Source organism: Pelmatolapia mariae, linkage group LG1 (assembly GCF_036321145.2).
Source record: "Pelmatolapia mariae isolate MD_Pm_ZW linkage group LG1, Pm_UMD_F_2, whole genome shotgun sequence".
Lineage (NCBI taxonomy): Eukaryota > Metazoa > Chordata > Actinopteri > Cichliformes > Cichlidae > Pelmatolapia > Pelmatolapia mariae.
This window is the reverse complement of record NC_086227.1, coordinates 39,817,787-39,834,751: the sequence shown is the minus strand read 5'-3', so window position 1 is coordinate 39,834,751 and position 16,965 is coordinate 39,817,787. Positions and strand designations below refer to the sequence as shown.

At 47.1% G+C, this 16,965-nt stretch overlaps 2 protein-coding genes across 5 annotated transcripts; one reads left to right on the top strand and one right to left on the bottom strand.

Annotated features, from left to right (window-relative positions):
- Positions 1-2,978: 2,978 nt before the first annotated feature.
- Positions 2,979-8,902, top strand: zgc:158785 (uncharacterized protein LOC791214 homolog). Its single transcript, XM_063481014.1, has 5 exons — positions 2,979-3,163; positions 4,151-4,351; positions 5,603-5,798; positions 6,773-6,979; positions 8,276-8,902. The coding sequence occupies exons 2-5, from the start codon at positions 4,167-4,169 to the stop codon at positions 8,432-8,434; spliced, it is 747 nt and encodes a 248-aa protein (XP_063337084.1). The 5' UTR covers positions 2,979-3,163; positions 4,151-4,166; the 3' UTR covers positions 8,435-8,902.
- Positions 8,903-9,018: 116 nt separating this feature from the next.
- On the bottom strand, positions 9,019-16,965 carry LOC134632309 (lamin-B3-like). 4 transcript variants are annotated; one of them, XM_063481000.1, is made up of 12 exons: positions 16,422-16,963; positions 15,236-15,392; positions 14,447-14,572; positions 14,192-14,362; positions 13,995-14,120; positions 13,639-13,859; positions 13,343-13,562; positions 12,250-12,357; positions 11,933-12,049; positions 11,647-11,757; positions 11,491-11,555; positions 9,019-9,772 (listed from the first exon to the last, which is right to left on the bottom strand). In XM_063481000.1, the coding sequence occupies exons 1-11, from the start codon at positions 16,829-16,831 to the stop codon at positions 11,520-11,522; spliced, it is 1,803 nt and encodes a 600-aa protein (XP_063337070.1). In that variant the 5' UTR covers positions 16,832-16,963; the 3' UTR covers positions 9,019-9,772; positions 11,491-11,519. The 4 variants fall into 4 exon arrangements, 3 of the variants coding, with proteins under 3 accessions (XP_063337070.1, XP_063337063.1, XP_063337057.1); XM_063480993.1 differs by having other exon boundaries at positions 11,495-11,555; XM_063480987.1 differs by lacking the exon at positions 11,491-11,555 and having other exon boundaries at positions 16,422-16,964.

Below are 16,965 nucleotides of genomic sequence, written 5' to 3'. Positions count from 1 at the left end.
GAGGCCCGAGGGAACCCCACCCCCCCGGAAGGGGCCCGACACGGCCATGGGCGCCAGGCCCTGCCAAGCAGCCGCCGGGAGTGAGCCGGGCACGCGCCCGAGTGCCCAGCCCCGAACGCCGACAGCTGAGGGCATCAGCCACCGGAAGGTAGTGTGGTGGGTGGAGCTAGGCCTCCACACCTGGAGGGGCCTGAGATGTACCCAGAGAGGTACCCACAGGTTCAACTACAGGAGAGGTGTTAAACATCAGGCCCGTGGGCCAGAATAAGCACCACAGTAATTAAGTTACAGATTTCTGTATCTTATACATTTACTTCCTAAGTTCAAGCCCAAAGAGTCCTGCTGACAGATGTCTTTCTTTACAACAGCAGCATCAGCATCGCTGTATCATGTAGAGAAAGTGAGACTGTCTCTTATATTCAGCTCAGACATTTGTGCACTGACAGAAAGTTTCAGCGGTCCCACATCAGATCTCAGCGCTGGGAAATGAGTTTGACGCACACTTAGGTTTCTTCACTTGGTTTTCCCAAACATGGATAAATTCATAACAGCTGAGATGTGAAGCAAACAATCAGAGCAGCGATCTCACACCTGCTGATTTCACCAAAACGTTCATCTAAATCTGGAAAAGAACACTGCTGAGGTTTTGGGGGTTTTCACCCATCATAGACGTCTCTCAGATTTAAAAATGTATCCTCTTCACAAAGAATAATATAAACATATGTGCATCTGTCACTCACGTCTTTTCCTCTTTATTTTAGTGGCCCAGTAGCAGCTCAGTCTTAATGTAAACCTCGTCTATGGCTTCAAATCCAAAGTGTGGATTCATTTGAATTTGGTGAACAACAGGAAATGTGGTTTCTGTGATGTGGAAAAAGAAGAAAACTGTCTCTCGATGAATTTACTTCATTTTTTCTTTCCTGTTTTTAAAGCTAGCAGCCGCTGGGTTGATTTTTTTATGAAATTAGTTTTGATTTGACCGATTTGTGCAAACACCGGTCAGACTGAAGGCGACCGCAGGGCTTTGAAGGAGGTCTAAACATGCTGACAGGTTTTTCTTCACGAAACTTCCAAATGGTTCCATTTTATTTGCAATAAAAACAAACTGAAAAAGTTAAAAGTTCATACAAGAACAAACTGTTATTGTCAAGTACAAATAATCATAAAGGGCCACAGATCTTTGTGATTTACACCAATGAGGCTGCGTCACCGTCATCATGAGACTCAGGTGTGTTGGATTCATACAAATATAGTATTTTAGTAAAAGCATGATGTGAAGGTTTCCATCTCTGGATTAAAGCAGCATCTGTAACAAACAGTGACCAGCACAGTGCAGCAGATGGAGTCTTTCACATTCATCGTCCACACGTGAGCTCAGATAAAAGTCCCGCTGGGAGCAGAGGGAGAGAGGTGGGAGGACTTTCTTTGCCTGGCCTCTCTTTCTCCCTCCTTTCCCTTCAATCCCGCCTGTTATTCATTCCCAGGCTGCTGCTAACAAAGCCCGGAGGAAAAGCACATCACTGGGAATTCCTTCGTGATAATTCCTCTGACAGCAGACGTTAAAACGCACAGGGGGAGAGCCACTTCCTGTCCTGGCTCCCAGTCTGGCTCGGCTCGTGTTGTGTCTGTCTGGGTCTATTTGTGAACCTTGGTGTGCATTGTGTTAAATGGAGCCGGGGGCCCCTCTCTAATCCTGCTCAGGTCGGCAGCGAGGGGCCGCTCTCCAGTCCATCGATCGCTTTCTTTGCCGGGTCCTTTAACAGCCCTTGGGCATTAATCCGGCGTGTACCTCTGTCTGGATCGATAGCAGACAAAAGCACCGCAGGAGGCTGTCTGGATCCGAGTTCTCCATTTACCTGCACGCCCTCATCATCAGCATGAATGCGGCTGCTCTTCCTCACTTCCTGTCGTATAGCTCCGGCTCCAGGGCCGGATGCTCTGATTATGACCGACGTTTCTAATGATGAGCTCGGTAACCCCTAAACTCTGTTTAACTTTTTCTACTCATGGGTCTGAATGATGTCAAGAGAGGATATCAAGCCCCGCCCATCTGCTGCTTGAAACTTCTGTTTCTGAGGGGCCAGCCAATCAGAAGAAAGCTGTCTTAAGGCAGGAGGAGCTGTGAACCATTCCTCCAACAGAGACTGAGAATAAACTCTGAGCAGAACTCGTGGCCTTTGACAGTGATGGCGACGGAGGATGGCGCTGCTGACCATTTTATTCGGCAAAACAAACGGACTTGTTGGGTTTTAATGCGTGTCTGTTCATTGTCCCGATACTGTAGGATTAGGTTAGTGGTACTCACAGGATTAAAAGCACGAAGGCTGAAATCAGTTCAGTCACGCTTCACTTTGGGCCACATGTTAAGTGTTAGCTTGTAGCTTGTAGCTGTGGCTGTTGGCTCTTCATTAGCCATTAGACAGCACCTAATGCCTCATTTATACATGACGCACAGTATCCTCAGTATCCTCTCTTAATGGTTTGCTTTGTTAAATAAAGGTTACACTGACTCACTGCGCCATCTTGTGGTACAAACTGGTATTAACTGTAAAGAAGGTGCAGCCCAGCCCTACTTCACATTCAGCTGATATCTCTTCAACAACACAAAGTTTTTGACATGAAGTCACAGCTGATGTGTGTGGAAAATGATGAGAAACGACTGGAACCGTGAGAAAAATGAACTCTTAAAAGAACTCTCAGACATTTTTACAGTTTTTTCATTTGAGTTTTTCTAAAGTGTAACCTAAACTCTAACTTTAACCTTCTGGATCTGGTGGATGTTTAGTGATTACTACGTGAATCAGAATGAAGCTGTATCACCTCCACAGACAAACACCATCCCGAACCCCTCCCCCCAGCATCCCGTCTGCAGCTTCGGCCTCCACCGGCCTGGAGCTGGGAGTCCGGTCTCGCTCCGCTGGCTGCCTGGAAGCCCCCTAACAGGATTAAAGGGGGTACGGCGAGGTGCTGTGACTCAGTCTGATGTGATTTCCATTCGTCTGGCCCGGCCCTTACTTTCCTCTGCGTCTAATCCCTCGGCGTTCTCACTGGCGTCCGTCAGCTTCTCTAATCTGCTGGACGGCTTTAGGAGGAGAAGCCTCGTCACTCGGACTCTGCCTGATGATAAACACGGAGCTGGTCCTAACGTCGGCTCAGGCTGGAGGTAAGGCTGCTGCTTGACTTGTCATTAAAGCTGCTCGTTGTGTGACAGACTTTGCTTTGCACCAGGTCAGCGTCGTGTTTCATGTGTCTCCGCTCGGGACTGTGAAGAGCGTGAGCTGAACCTCACCTGAACAATAACAATATTTACAGTGGCCTAACTCTGGAGTGGAAGCTCAAAAGTAGAATAAAATAAATACCTCAATAAGTAAAAAGCTAAATTTAAAAAAATACAATAAATGGATCTATTTTTCATAAAAATAAAATGAAACAGTAGAATAACTAGAAGGACAGAATTAAAAAAGCTTGAGAGAAATATTTGTTGTTCTTGAAGAAGAAATATTGCTAATTTTTTATTACTAATTTATTCTCAGTGTAAATGTGTTCAAGCACTGACAGGTTATGTAATTTCTTGCATGAAAACTTAAACCTTTAAAGCTTTAATTCACTGATTTCTGGCCACTTGGGGGCAGCAGAGCAAACAAAATAAAAATCATAAATAAAATATTAAATAACTGTCACCTTTCAGCTCCGTAACTTTGTGTTTGGTGCTGAGTTCTGGCTAAACGGTGAAAACAGCTGCTGGAAAAGAAATTACAAACCGGCAGGTCAGCAGAACTTCCTTAATGTCTGTGATGCTGACCAATGGGAGCGCAGTGCGCTCCTCCGTCTTTGACAGTTTATTTTTTTAAACCTGTCTGTAAATATGAAGGGTTCTGTTACTGGAGTCGGGAGGACCAGTTACTGAAATATAATTTATTTATATTCAGAGCTCCAGTCCTAATTCTGATGGATGATGTCATATTTTGCAGCTTCCATTCATAATGAATTTAATCCCGGTATAAACAAAACCTGTCAGTCAGTTTGTAACGGACAGCAGATCCACTTGTGTGTCCATATTTTTATTTTTATTTATTTATTTTTGTGTCACGATGTATTTTCATTCCATCTGTTTTACATTTGTGTGTGTGTGTGTGTGTGTGTGTGACAGATGTGACGTGGAGTGAATGGCCCCTCGCACTGCAGATATGACTGTGGAGGATCCGGTGGGCCGGTGGGGGTCCAGTCCTGTGGAGGAGGTCAAGTTAATCCCTGAGCCTGCGCTGGATGAAGAACTCCACAGCAGCAGCCAGGAAGTGATGTGCTACCACGGAGACACACCCACTGCGGAGTGTGCATCCATCACAGACAGGTAAATGGAGCAGGAAGCACAGAGGCTGAAAGTTCATCACCTCTGTAACGTACGCTCGCCTACTGTTCAGGTTCAGGTTTATCAACGTTTGAAATCACCCAGAGTGACGAAGCCTTTCCTACAGCCCGAACCACCAACCCAGTTTAAATGGGTTTTATGGGAGCATCGCACACAGACGGGTACCTGCCAATTAGTGCTTAGTCCAATCACAACCCTCGAATTTTACCAGAACTGTTGCCAGACGGGCTGTTAGTGCAGTGACCTCACAGCAGTCATATTATTGGTCACATGACGTCGTTAAAAGGCTCCAACAGCACAAACACGGTCCAGGTGAAGCTAGCAGACAGCTAGTAGCTACAGCTACCTGTCAGTCAAAGAGGCCACGCCCCTAATTATGCAAACGTTAAGGCTTAAAACCATTTAAACAGGTGAGTTATAGAAACATCCTCCCCTGCGCAGGTGTTATGAAGGAGGAAATGATCCACAGACACCAGTCAGTTTGTGTATCAGGCTGTAAACATGTTTATTTCTGCTGTAAAGTTTTAACATGGAAGTCTATGGGGCTTGACTCACTGCTGCCTCTGCTGGACGTTGGAGGAACTGCAGTTTCTAAACTATAATTTTAGTCCCTTTATGTTGCCGCTTGGATGCACCTTGCAGATATGCTGGTGATCCATTTCACCACTTCCCAAAGGCGCTCCGCTGGACAGATCTGATGACAGTGGACGTCAGGGTTCAGGGTATACGTTTGTGAATCACCCAGCTACACGCAGCCAATAGGAGAGGAGCACACTGTGGATATAAAAGAATGGACGTGGTTAACAGCAGTACTCACAGAGGCTGTGTTTCTGAAGGATTCTCGGTTAGTGACGAGAAGCTATGACCTCGACGACTTACCTCAGAGTCTCCAGTCTTCGGTCAAACAAATGCTTCACCCCTGAATCCTGCATGGTGTAGTTTCCACTCAGATCCAGTAACATCACAGTGAGATGACATATAGACGGTCTGCAGTGACACATATTTAAAAACACCATGAAAGAGGTCATGATATATTTTCATTATTCATTTGAAGACAAACAGATGAAAAATATTCTGTTTAATATTTTTCTTTTTCTTTCCTGTGAGTAAATCTACAAGGCAGGATGAATCATTTCCTTTCGTTTATGCAAAGTTTTTACCTTCTGAATGTCAAAGTAGGAAACTGCCTTTGCAGACTTCCTGTCGTCTCTGTTCGTGTGTCGCTCTGTGCAGTGAGGAGCAGTTTTGCAGGATCTGCCACGAAGGCCGGGAGTCAGGAGAGCTGCTGTCCCCCTGCGAGTGCTCCGGCAGCCTGGCTTCGGTGCACCGGAGCTGCCTGGAACAGTGGCTCACCGCCTCCGACAGCGGCCACTGCGAGCTCTGCCATCACCAGTTTGTGCTGCAGCGTGTGCCAAAGCCTCTGACTGAGGTAGGCCCATCACCACACTGATGCTCAGGACTCGACTCATAGAGGGTTTTAGCGGTCCAGACTTGTAACCGAGACAGCCACACTTCTCTAATGTCTCAAACCTGGATTAATGAAACTAAGTGGCTTCGTGAGCTGAACATGAGAATATATTTGTCATTTTTTGTAGTGTCCTCTCCTCGTGTCACGCTCAGCCTGGAGAGAAACATCTTTGTGAGATGAGACAGATGAATGAGGCTGATTGAAGTTAAAAAAGGATTCACCGGCTTCTGCTGCAGAGCAGACAAAGAGTGAAGGCTGGCTCTTTTTCCTGAATGGTGGCATGTCAGACTCAGTGGGAGGAGTTTGTTGGCTTCACGTTGGAGAACCTGTTGCCGTCAGCTCGCTGTCCATAAAGCCACTTAGCCTGAGAGGCAGATTAGACGGTGCTTCTTTGCTGCAGAGGACAGGAGAGTGGCCCCGGTGCTCTCTGTAGGTGCATTCTTGGCTGGTAATCTGCTGATTAAGCACCGTGTGCTGTGCCAGGTTAAGCTACACACTGAACAGCACAGTCCTGCTGTCAGGTGATGCTCCACACACGCAGAGGAGGAAAGGTGCAGCGCTTCCTGTTAGCGATGTACGAATCGAATCCACACAGCATACACAAACACACACACGTTTATTCTGCTTCGATTCAGCTCCAAGTAAAAGCTGAACTGGGTTTGCAGCTACAAAGTCTCCTGTATTATCACACAGTGAACAAATAAAACATTAGTTTAATGTATTCATTTGATGTCACCAGTTTCACTTAGTAAATGCAGGATCACCTAAACGGTTCCCAGAGGATTTTTCCTGTCCTACGTTGGTCTTAACTCCATGTCCTGCTGATATAAGGGACGCAGTAACAGTCGGAACATGAAAACATATCACAGATATTTTACTATTTCATGGAAAACATGAGGCTAATCCTCTTCCTGCTTCCTGTTTCTCTCCATCAGTGGTGGTGCTCTCCAGACATGCAGCAGCAGAGGAGAACGCTGTGCAGCGATGCGGCCTGCTTCCTGTTCATCACGCCGCTCGCGTCTCTGTCGGGCTGGCTGTGTGTTCAAGGAGCCATGGAGCTCTACTACACCAATGGGACGGAGGCCCTGGGACTCCTGGTGCTCACTCTGGCTCTCATCATCATCTATGTGTTCTGGACTGTGGTGAGTTTAGAGTCTGTGCTGTTCATCCAGAACATGAACTTATTTTACTAACTCGAATGTAGAAGATTAATGTGGAAGACTTCAGTCCTGCACGGGGACACTTGCAGTTACTAAGTAGCAGCTTCTAAAACTAAAAAGTGATGCAAATACTCAACTTCTGCTCATGTCCCATTTGGCTCCAAACGTGAGTCATCCCCATGGACTCCTACAGCAGAAATACTCATGAGAGCAAAGGTTAAAGAAGGCCCACCCAGCTGCTTTTCAAGCCTTTTGTTTCTCAGGGCCCCTAAACATTAGGAACAGCTGTCTCAAAGGGTTCAAGAGTAAGGATATGGATTCAGAAATGTAAGAATCCACAGAACTACAGTTTATAATAATGCAAATATATAAATTCTAAAATATATTTGAAATCACTATTTAAATGAAAATCTTGGAGACGGCAAATTCAAGTGGTACTGAACACCACTCAGGCTGCATGGGTGGTGAGAGGAAGACCAATACAGGAGAAATCTGCTCTCTCTTCCTAGTCCCTGTCAGGACTCTTGCTGCAGCATTTTGGATTAACTGAAGGCTTTTCAGCAAGTTTTTAGGACTTCCTGATAATAATGAATTACAGTAGTCCAGCCTGGAAGTAATAAATGCATGAACTAGTTTTTCAGCATCACTCTGAGACAGGATATTTCTAATTTTAGAGATGTTGCGCAAATGGAAGAAAGCAGTCTTACATATTTGTTTAATATGTGCATTGAAGGACATGTCCTGGTCAAAAATGACTCCAAGGTTCCTCACAGTGTTACTGGAGGCCAAGGTAATGCCATCCAGAGTAAGAATCTGGTTAGATACCATATTTCTAAGATTTTCAGGGCCGAGTACAATAACCTCAGTTTGATCTGAATTAAAGCAGAAAGTTAGCGGCCATCCAGGTCTTTATGTCTTTAAGAGGCTAATTGAGCCTAATAACATATTAAATGCTGTGTTCAGGCTGTCAGCTGTTTAGTATCTACATGGATGCTAAAATCACCCACAATGATTATTTTGTTTGAGCTGAGGACTAAATCAGAAACTCTGAGTAAGGCGGACGATCGATAACAACAAAGAAAACTGATGTTTGAGTTTTAACGGCTGCGTGGACCAAAGTTCTGTCTGGGTCTTTGGTTGATTAACAACCTGGAGTGAAAGATGTTTGTTTTAATGTCAGTGTTTTACGCTTTGGTGCAGTCGTGGAAAGCATAGTGCGCTTTCTTTGTGATTTTGTTTCATGTTTAAATTGTCTTCTGCTGGTTTGGTGTTTGCCAGGTTTCTGTGCGCTACCATGTGCATCTCTTCAAAACCTGGAAGAAGACTGACCAGAGAGTTCGACTGTGGGTTCCTGTGTCAGCGCAAACACCTCCTAACCAGCAGGTGGCGCCCATAAACTTCCTCAGCAAAGCCATCAACAAGGAAACGATGGTGTAGGTGGAAGTCTGCACAGCTCAAAGGACGGAGCTCACGACCCCATGAACTTTTAAACCACACATTTCATTGTTTCTTCCCCAGAAAAGACTCAATGACTCCTTTTATTTTCCTCTGTATTTTTATTTTCCTCTGTATTTTTATTTTCCTCTGTATTTTTATTTTCCTCTGTGTGTTTTGGTGTTGGTGGTAATGGCATGGGGGTGCACTGGAGCAGATCAAAACTGCTTTGTAGTTAAACGCCCCCCCAAAAAACTACAGAGGCTAGCCTTGGTATAATGTCCACATCTTCATTGTTAAACAGGTGGTAGTAAACGCTGACGTTCCCACAGCGTTTACTACAGTCCCACAGATTCCCAACTTAGATCTTTTAATGACCACCAGGGGGCGATACTTGTGGTTAGTGGTCAGTTTATGTACTCAGGTACTCATTTCAGGTCACATAATAAAACAATAAGTTCATTTTGTAAATTTTTGTCATTCTGAGAGGATTATGCTCATTGATTACGATGACATCAAATCCTCAGCTGGAGGCTTCAAAACGTCCTCAGCCTGTTACGTCTGTGCTCGATAACTATTCGTCTCTGTGAAAGCGGCCTACTTTGAGATGTGCTGAATGGATGCATCCCGACTGAAACGCAGGTGATTACACAGGAGCAGCTGGACCAGCAGCGCAGCTTTCAGAGTTACTGAGAAAAGAGAAAGAAAAAACAAACAAACCAAAACAACTACAACTACAGTTTCTGTGCGTTGGTGCTCCATCATCCAGGTAAATCCCAAAAGGTGGATTCTGTTCATCTGGATGTTTTCAGTGGGAGAAATGCTTCGTCATCATCCAGGTGACTCCTTCAGGCTCAAGCCCGTTACCATGACAACCACTCCAGTCTAGCCTGTGGATTTAAAGTTGGGAGGGGGGAGGGGTCTATTCGACTTTTAAACCAATATTTGGTCAAACCCACCCAACCTGCGGCTTTTACCCAGAAGCTGAGTTGTGAAAATAACCCAGCACCTGAGGGTGTGGTTCCCCTGCAGCATCTCTGCATGCTGCTGGAAATAAGCACAAGTTGTATTTGTTTAGAAACTTTTAGCTTTATTACACTTCAACAGAAATTAAAATCAAAGCTCCTGTTGTGAAGCTAGAGCGACGAAACGTGAGGGACACTGGTGCTGTAAGGCAGGTGAGATCATCTAATGTCACCGTCCTACTGTAAATAAAACTACTGGAGCCAGAAAGCAGCAGTCTGAGGCCCGAGCTGCTCCAGGGTTTTTCAGACCAACGTCGAGTTCTGTGGCAGAGAGCAGGCGTCACATCACAGCACAAGTGGTCTCCTTCGAGAAATCCTGAGGGGGACAGAGCAGCAGCGTTATCGTCATAATAAAGGTCTGGTTAGTAGAAAGCTCGCAGGAAGCAGGAGGGCGGGGTGGAAACCTCTGGATGTCCAGATTAATGATGATTACAGGCTGAACCTTCAAAGCCAAACTCTGAGAAGTAAACCTGAGGGCGTGATGTGCAGGGCAGGGTTAATCCTGCGCTACTGGACACGTTTGTGTTTGGAGTTTCATTTTCACCGGATGGTTAGCTCTCGCATCTTAAATTCCTCCACAGCCGAGAAACTGATGCTTGTCATTTATATTTATCCCCTTGTAACGCTGTTGATATTGATCTAATAATCGTCGCCTTTCCATTTTAGATGAAACCTGCCCGGTTAAATGACAGTATTCGCTGTTTAAAACGTGATTGTCATAAAGCTGAGCGCTCGTGGAGGAAACTCATTTAAATGTTCCTCTCGTTTACTTAAAAGATCTTTTAATAATGTAATTAGAGATGCGAGGGCTGCTTATTATTCACACCTGGTTGAAAGAGCAGAGGTAATCTAAGTCTTTCCTTCATGAAGCAAAGACTGGAGTCCTTGTAGGTGCTCCTGACAGATTTGTACCTAAGCTGATAAAAGCTCTTGGTCCCCTTTCAACATTTGTTAAATTGTCTCAGGAACCTCGGGGTAACCTTTGACCTGGCTCTCACTTTGGATCTTCATGTTAAATCTCTGGTTCAGTCTTGCTTTTATCACTTAAACATTACCAAATTAAGTCCTATTGTATCTCACACTGAACTGGAGAATGTCATTCATTTCATCACATTTGGATTACTGTAATTCATTGTTTACATGTTTAAGCAAAAACTCCCTGAAACATCTGCAGTTTGTTGAAAACGCTGCAGAAAGGCTTCTGACCAAACCTTCTCACACGTTGCTAACACAGCTGCGTTGGCTCCCCATTGAATTCAGAGTCCATTTCAAGATTCTGGTTCTGACTTTAGAGGACTTCATGGACAAGCACCTGCTTACATTATTGAATATCTTCAGCCCCATGTCCCCCTGAGGTCATGTGATCATTTTTCCAAGATGGAATACATTTACTTTTAATCTCATGTGTTTTTTAAAATTTTTTAATACACTTGCTTTTATCACTTCGCCATAATGGGGTACTGTGTGTAGAATTTTGAGGTGAAAAATGAATTTAATCCATTTAGGAATAATGATGTAACACGACAGAATGTGGAATAACTGGAGCGGCGTGCAGTGAAGCGCAGTGAATACTTTCTGGAGGTACTGCAGGTCCTCGTGGACGTGTAGACTGTAGCTCTACTCTGAGTCCTCAGCATCTGTAAGGATGAGCCCAGACATCCTTCAGACGATGCTCCACTCTCTTCCACAAAGACCAGGACAGCATCCACATCTCTGCAGACACTGCACACAGCTGTGTCAGCTTTGCCCTCATTCAGGAAAAAGTCTTTCCCAGCCTGGAGTGGGCGCTCCACCCTTTCTCTGCAGAGCACCATGGCCTCAGATTTGAATGCGTTAATTCTCTCCTGAACCACAAACTGTGACAGCCTCCAGCTTGCTCAAACTACACTTTGGGTTTACTTGACGAGTGAGCTGGAGCTGCACTTTCATCAGTAGAGTAACTGGGCTGCGTGATGGATGAGTGAAACAAGCCATGCATCTGGTTATGGGAGCAGGCGAGGCGAGCGGAAAAGCTGAAGCTACTTTACCCCTCACCTACCGTCCAGGCCGAGCGTGGACCGCACTCACGACACCGAACAACACTTCTTTTTTCGCTTTGGCTGCAGTGCAGGCAGGAAAACAAAAGCAGACATGAGGTCTGAGGTCCTGCACTTTGTCCTTCTCTGCTTGAACATTTCCCCCCGAGGTTACCTGTCTCTGAAAGCGCTGCATTTCACTCCCCGTGACAAACTCCTCATCAAACTCCAGCCCAGTGTCGTCTTCACCCCCACCCAGCATGCACAGCCTGCGCTCAGCCACTTCCTGTTTAAATAAAATCACAGTAATACAAACATATTCTGTGCAGTTGTGGAAGGTGCCACTCTTCAAAATCATCACCTAAAAGTTTCAGAGTTAAATAAAGTGTTCATGTTACAAAGCATTACTTTCAGGTTTATTGTACAGGTGCATTCTGGGAGGTGTGGTTTATTTCATCTACCTCGTGGTTGGAGTTCAGGAGGATCACTCTGACATCAGTGATGACCCCCCAGCTCCTGTGGCCCTGCAGAACCAGGTCACTGGACTCCGCCTCCACCTCAGCGCCTGCTGCCCAGATCTGACAGGTAAGAGCGCGCGCACACACACACACACACACACACACACACACACACACACACACACACACACACACACACACACACACACACACACACACACACACACACACACACACACACACACACACACGATTTCATTGTGTTTACAGTGATTACCAGTGGTGGTCAATAAGTCTTCCTACAGTGTTAAAGGGCTCACAGTGAGTGTCTGCCCACCAGCCAGGACGCAGGAGGCGGGAATGTGAAAGGTGATGTCTCCAGCGCCGGGGTAAACCCGCCGAACCACCCACCCACCCAGAGATTGCTCCTGGAAACGAATGAGAAACAAATTAAAAAGTCATCATCTCGACCCTAAAATGGGTTTTCTCAAACTGCAGAGCACGCCATTTTGACCCTATAGAAATAAAACAAAACACAAAAACTAGCATGGTGGGTTGCCTAGCAACATTGTTTGCACATATTTTACATGAAGGCTGTTCTAACACGAGCTAGAGCTAGCTTAATGTCCTGAGATCAATATATATTATTAAATCTAATTAAAGATGAATTACTGCAGTGCTGAACGGGTCAGGGGTGGGATGTGGAGCCGGGTCAGTGAGTGATGGAGCGCATGAAGAACCCGGGCGGGCTGCTGGCTCTGTGCAATATTGACATTATTGTAGTTCATGTAACAGTTTTTCCTCCCAGTAATGGAAAGTTACACAAAATCGTTAACAGCAGTGTGCAGGAGGTCATCTGAAGCAGACAGCGCTCCACTGAGAGCGCCACAGCAGAGGGATTCGTGTTTCTGACACAAGCTGGTCGTGCATCCTTACACAATTAAACCCACAGGCATGAAAACATGCAGCCAAGGCACAAGCAGCAAAACCTGCAGTTCCTCCAACATCCAGCAGAGGCAGCAGTGACTCAGTCTTCATAGATGTTAAAACTTTCCAGCAGAAACAACCATGTTTAGAGCCTGATACACAAACTGCTCTTACATTTCCCCTGTCATAACATCTGTATGGGGGAGAATATTTTATTTGTAAATAGCAATATTACAGTTTGCCTTATTAGGGGCGTGGCCTACTTGACTGACAGGCGAACAGTGACACAGGCAGCTGTAGCTGCAAGCTGTCTGCTAGGCTTCACCTCAGCAGTCTCTGAACTGGACCTCTGGTCGTGTTTGTGCTGCTTTTTAATGAAATCATGTGACCAATAACGCATGTTCTGCATCCAATACCATCTTCAATACCAAGCTGTCAAACATCCTCCAGCTTGACCCCGAGGCTTTACAACCCGTACAGACTTACTTTCTCTGAGTTGTTCTTCAGTCGAACATATTTTCCGTCCACGTCAATCTCTGCCACGCTCACGGCGCCACGCTCCATCGAACGACTGGACATTTTGTAGGCGGGCGAGCTCCCGGACTCGCCTTCGTATTTCCGTTTCTTCCCTCTGGGCTTTCGGCTGCTGTGCTCGTGCGTTCGAGGTATGGACATCCGCTGCGAGGGGCTGGGCGACAGCTTAAACCTGACAGGAAACAGAAACCACCATGGGAGCAAAAGCACCCGAGACCCAGGACCCCTCCACTCACAATCAGCCATACCTCTGCTCCTCCACCTCCAGCATCTTCCTGTAGGCACTGATCTCCACGTCCAGAGCTACCTTCACATCCATCAGGTGCTCGTAGTCCTCCAGCTGACTGAACATCTGGGTTCTCATGTTGAGCAGCTCCTGCTCCTTCTGACTCAGTTTGTGGTGCCAGACTTCCCGCTCCTTGTCCAGAGTCCTCTCCAGGTCCTGGAAGCGGTTCTCCAGAGAGATTTTCTGACAGAGAGAGGGGGGGGAACATGAAGACGAAGAGCGTTTCCCTCCACGTCAGAGGCTTTTTCTCATTTTGGTGCAAAAACTGCAGGAAACTTGGAAGCTGCACTGATGAGCACAGACCTCCTCCCAACTCACTTCTTTTCTGCACTGCTGCAGCTGCGAGCTGAGGGTCTCCACTCGGACCTTCGTGGCGTCCAGCTCGTCTTTTGTGGCCGAAGCCACGTCGTTCTTCTCCAGCGCATCCTGCTGGGCGTTGTGTAGCTGTCGGGCACAGTGTGAAACACATTTCTTAATATTTAAATATCAGAAAATAATCCATGAACAGCTCTAACCTTTGAGCCGAAAACCCGGTCGATCTCTTCTTTGTACTGCTGAAGCTGCGACTCGCTGTCCTGCCGCAGCTGCTGCATCGCCTCAGCCAGTTTGCTTTCGAACTCCCTCCTCCGCCCTGAATCCACCTCCACCAGGCGGCTTTCGTGTCTGCTTCGGATCTCCAGGATCTCCTATTTAAAAAACAAAGAGGTGAAACGGTGACGTAAAGATGCACCAACCTGAAAAATGTAGAAACTGGCAGCAGCCCGAGTTACCTGCTCACTGATGTTCTTGTGCAGTTGGAGCTCCTCTTTCAGCGTTTGCACCTGGTTCTCCGTTTCGACGCGCCTCAGCATCTCAGAGCTCAGCTGGTTCTTGGTTTCTGCCAGTAGAGCCTCCAGCTGGTGCCACAAATAAGACAAGAGAACGTCAGACCTGAGGGACTGACTGCACTTAACGTTGGACTATTAGGATTTTCAAATATCTGATTTGTGATAAACTATGAAGTTTGGGACTAATTTCCTAATTTTCACAGGAACCCGGTTGCAGGAATGCACTTTAATGCCACTAAATTTATTCAGAAGTTCAGCTGTCGTCACATCACTTCAGACCCCGAGGAGCTGGATGGCCGCAGACCTGAGGCGGGAGCTCAGAGCCGTGCGACCACCACAAACTGTGGCAGGAGAGCGGACAGACAGCCGAAGCCTGCGGGATTTCACTTCTTACCTGCGTACATCGCCATGGTAACTTGTGCTGTGAACCCAACCTGCTGCGGGGCAGGTGACGCTCAATCAGCCCAGTTACAGATTCAAGAATAAGTGAAATTATAAGAGTGCTGAAACAGATGAAGCCTGATTGGTGGGCTGAAGCTAACGTACAACCATTCATGTTTCCGATTCTACTTTTCAAGCTAAGCCAGGATTTCCTCACATCCTGTCAGACCGAACGGCGCAGGCTCGTTTTCCTGTCCCTCGCCACAGGTGAGGCACGACGTCTCCGACGAGGATAACTGGTTGGGGCGTTCCACGCACGCTGCACAGTTTAATGGCGGCTGCCCTTCTTACTTGTTCGAGCTGGCTCTGCAGGTCGGCGAGGTCGCCGTTGAGTCTGCGGTTCTCCGACTGCAGTTTGGTGAACTCTGCGTCCTTCAAGCTCAGAGTCTCCTCAGCTCTCCTCAACTGGGCCAGCGCGTTGGTCAGATCGCCCTCCTTCTTCTGGTGCCTGAAAGAGACGCGAGCACAACGTTATCGGTCATGTGATACCAGCTGCTGCCCTGCCACAGCAAAACTCTGTTAAACACTCACATTAAAACTGGTTTTAATAACAGAATCACAGGAGTCACTCAGTCAGGCCGGCGCTCACACTTTGGAGTTTCAAATGCACAAACTCAGATCCACAGACACTCACAGTCCACGTTTACCTCTTGCTGAAATTAGCCCGACTTTATATCACCATGATTTTTAATGAAACTGAGCGCGCACCTGCTCATCTGCTGTCTGCTTACTTTAGAGCCTTTACAGCTGGAACATGTAAAAGTGGTTTTAACTGGACTCAAAGCACTCGATTCACACCAGGGCTGTTTATCTGCTGCCCTGTGGAGGTCTGCAGGGCGAACACTACCGCACACACTGACCTGTGTCTCCATCGGCTTCCAGTTCACCTCCGTGTCAATTTCAAGATCCTGCTTCTTACTTTCAAAGCGCTTCATAACCTCGCTCCTCCACATTTATCTGATCTTCTCCACACGTGCACTCTGTTCTTCTTCAGCTTTCCTCTCGTCTGTTCCACCCGCTCGCCTGTTTACCGTGGGACTCTGGTCGTTCTGCCCCGACACTTTGGGATGCACTTCCACCAGATCTCCGGACTACAAACTCTCCCTCTGTACTTCCATCTGTTCAGAACTGCATACCCTTCATCACGACTCCGTCTTAGTCTAGTTCTACCTTGTTTAGCTTTCATACTTTTTTTTTTCATATTTACCTTGTGTTTTTATTTTGTTGTACTAATGTAAGGTGACCTTGAGGGTCTTTAAAGGCGCATATAAATAAAATTTATTACTATAACAGTGGGCAAAGTTTTTACAACCAGACTGAGGAAAGATTTAATCTCCATGATGAGACAAACACGTTTATGAAGGATCAATAATCAGCATCCATCAACTCCTATAAAGTTTTATAAAGGGGGGCGGAAACCATCCTCTAAATCAGACACTTTTTGACTGAAGTCTGGTGTAACGGTGTGCGCTCCTACCTCGCCTGGAGCGTCCTGTGCTCCTCGCACAGATTCCCGTAGTCGATCTGCAGCTGGGCCCTCTCCTGGGCCAGGCCGTCCAGGGACTTCCTGACGTCGGCCAGCTCCTCCTCGTACAGCCTCCGCACGCTGCTCCTGGCCTCCTCCTTCTCCTCCAGCTTCAGCAGCATGTAGGAGCGCTCACTCTCCAGCTCCTGCACCCGCTGGATGTAGTTGGCGAGGCGGTCGTTGAGGCCCCGGAGCTCGTCCTTCTCCTGCAGGCGAGACAGGCGGGACGGGCTGGTACTGGAGGCGGACAGGCCGGCCGCCGCGCCGCTTCGCCGGCCGGCGGAGCGGCTGGAGCGGCCGCTGGAGGAAGAGGCGGCCGCCGGGGTGGAGGTGGCCGCGGGGGTACAGATGGGCGAGGCCATGACGGAGGTGCTTGCGGTGACAGCTTCACGGAGCCGGGGACGCTCCTCGGGACGGCTTTAGTAGCACAGCCGGCCTCACCTGCACGTAATCATTCCTGACGAGCTGACAACGGCACGAGCGCGCGACCGAACCG

Excerpts from the sequence above, each read along its gene's own strand:
- zgc:158785 (XM_063481014.1), top strand. The coding sequence starts at position 4,167 with ATGGCCCCTCGCACTGCAGATATGACTGTGGAGGATCCGGTGGGCCGG. Across the intron at positions 4,352-5,602 it reads TGTGCATCCATCACAGACAG|TGAGGAGCAGTTTTGCAGGA; the intron begins GTAAATGGAGCA and ends CGCTCTGTGCAG. Across the intron at positions 6,980-8,275 it reads TCTATGTGTTCTGGACTGTG|GTTTCTGTGCGCTACCATGT; the intron begins GTGAGTTTAGAG and ends GGTGTTTGCCAG.
- LOC134632309 (XM_063480987.1), bottom strand. The coding sequence starts at position 16,831 with ATGGCCTCGCCCATCTGTACCCCCGCGGCCACCTCCACCCCGGCGGCC. Across the intron at positions 11,758-11,932 it reads TCCTGAACTCCAACCACGAG|GAAGTGGCTGAGCGCAGGCT; the intron begins GTAGATGAAATA and ends TTATTTAAACAG. Across the intron at positions 9,773-11,646 it reads TGCAGCGCTTTCAGAGACAG|GATTTCTCGAAGGAGACCAC; the intron begins GTAACCTCGGGG and ends TGTCCCCCTCAG.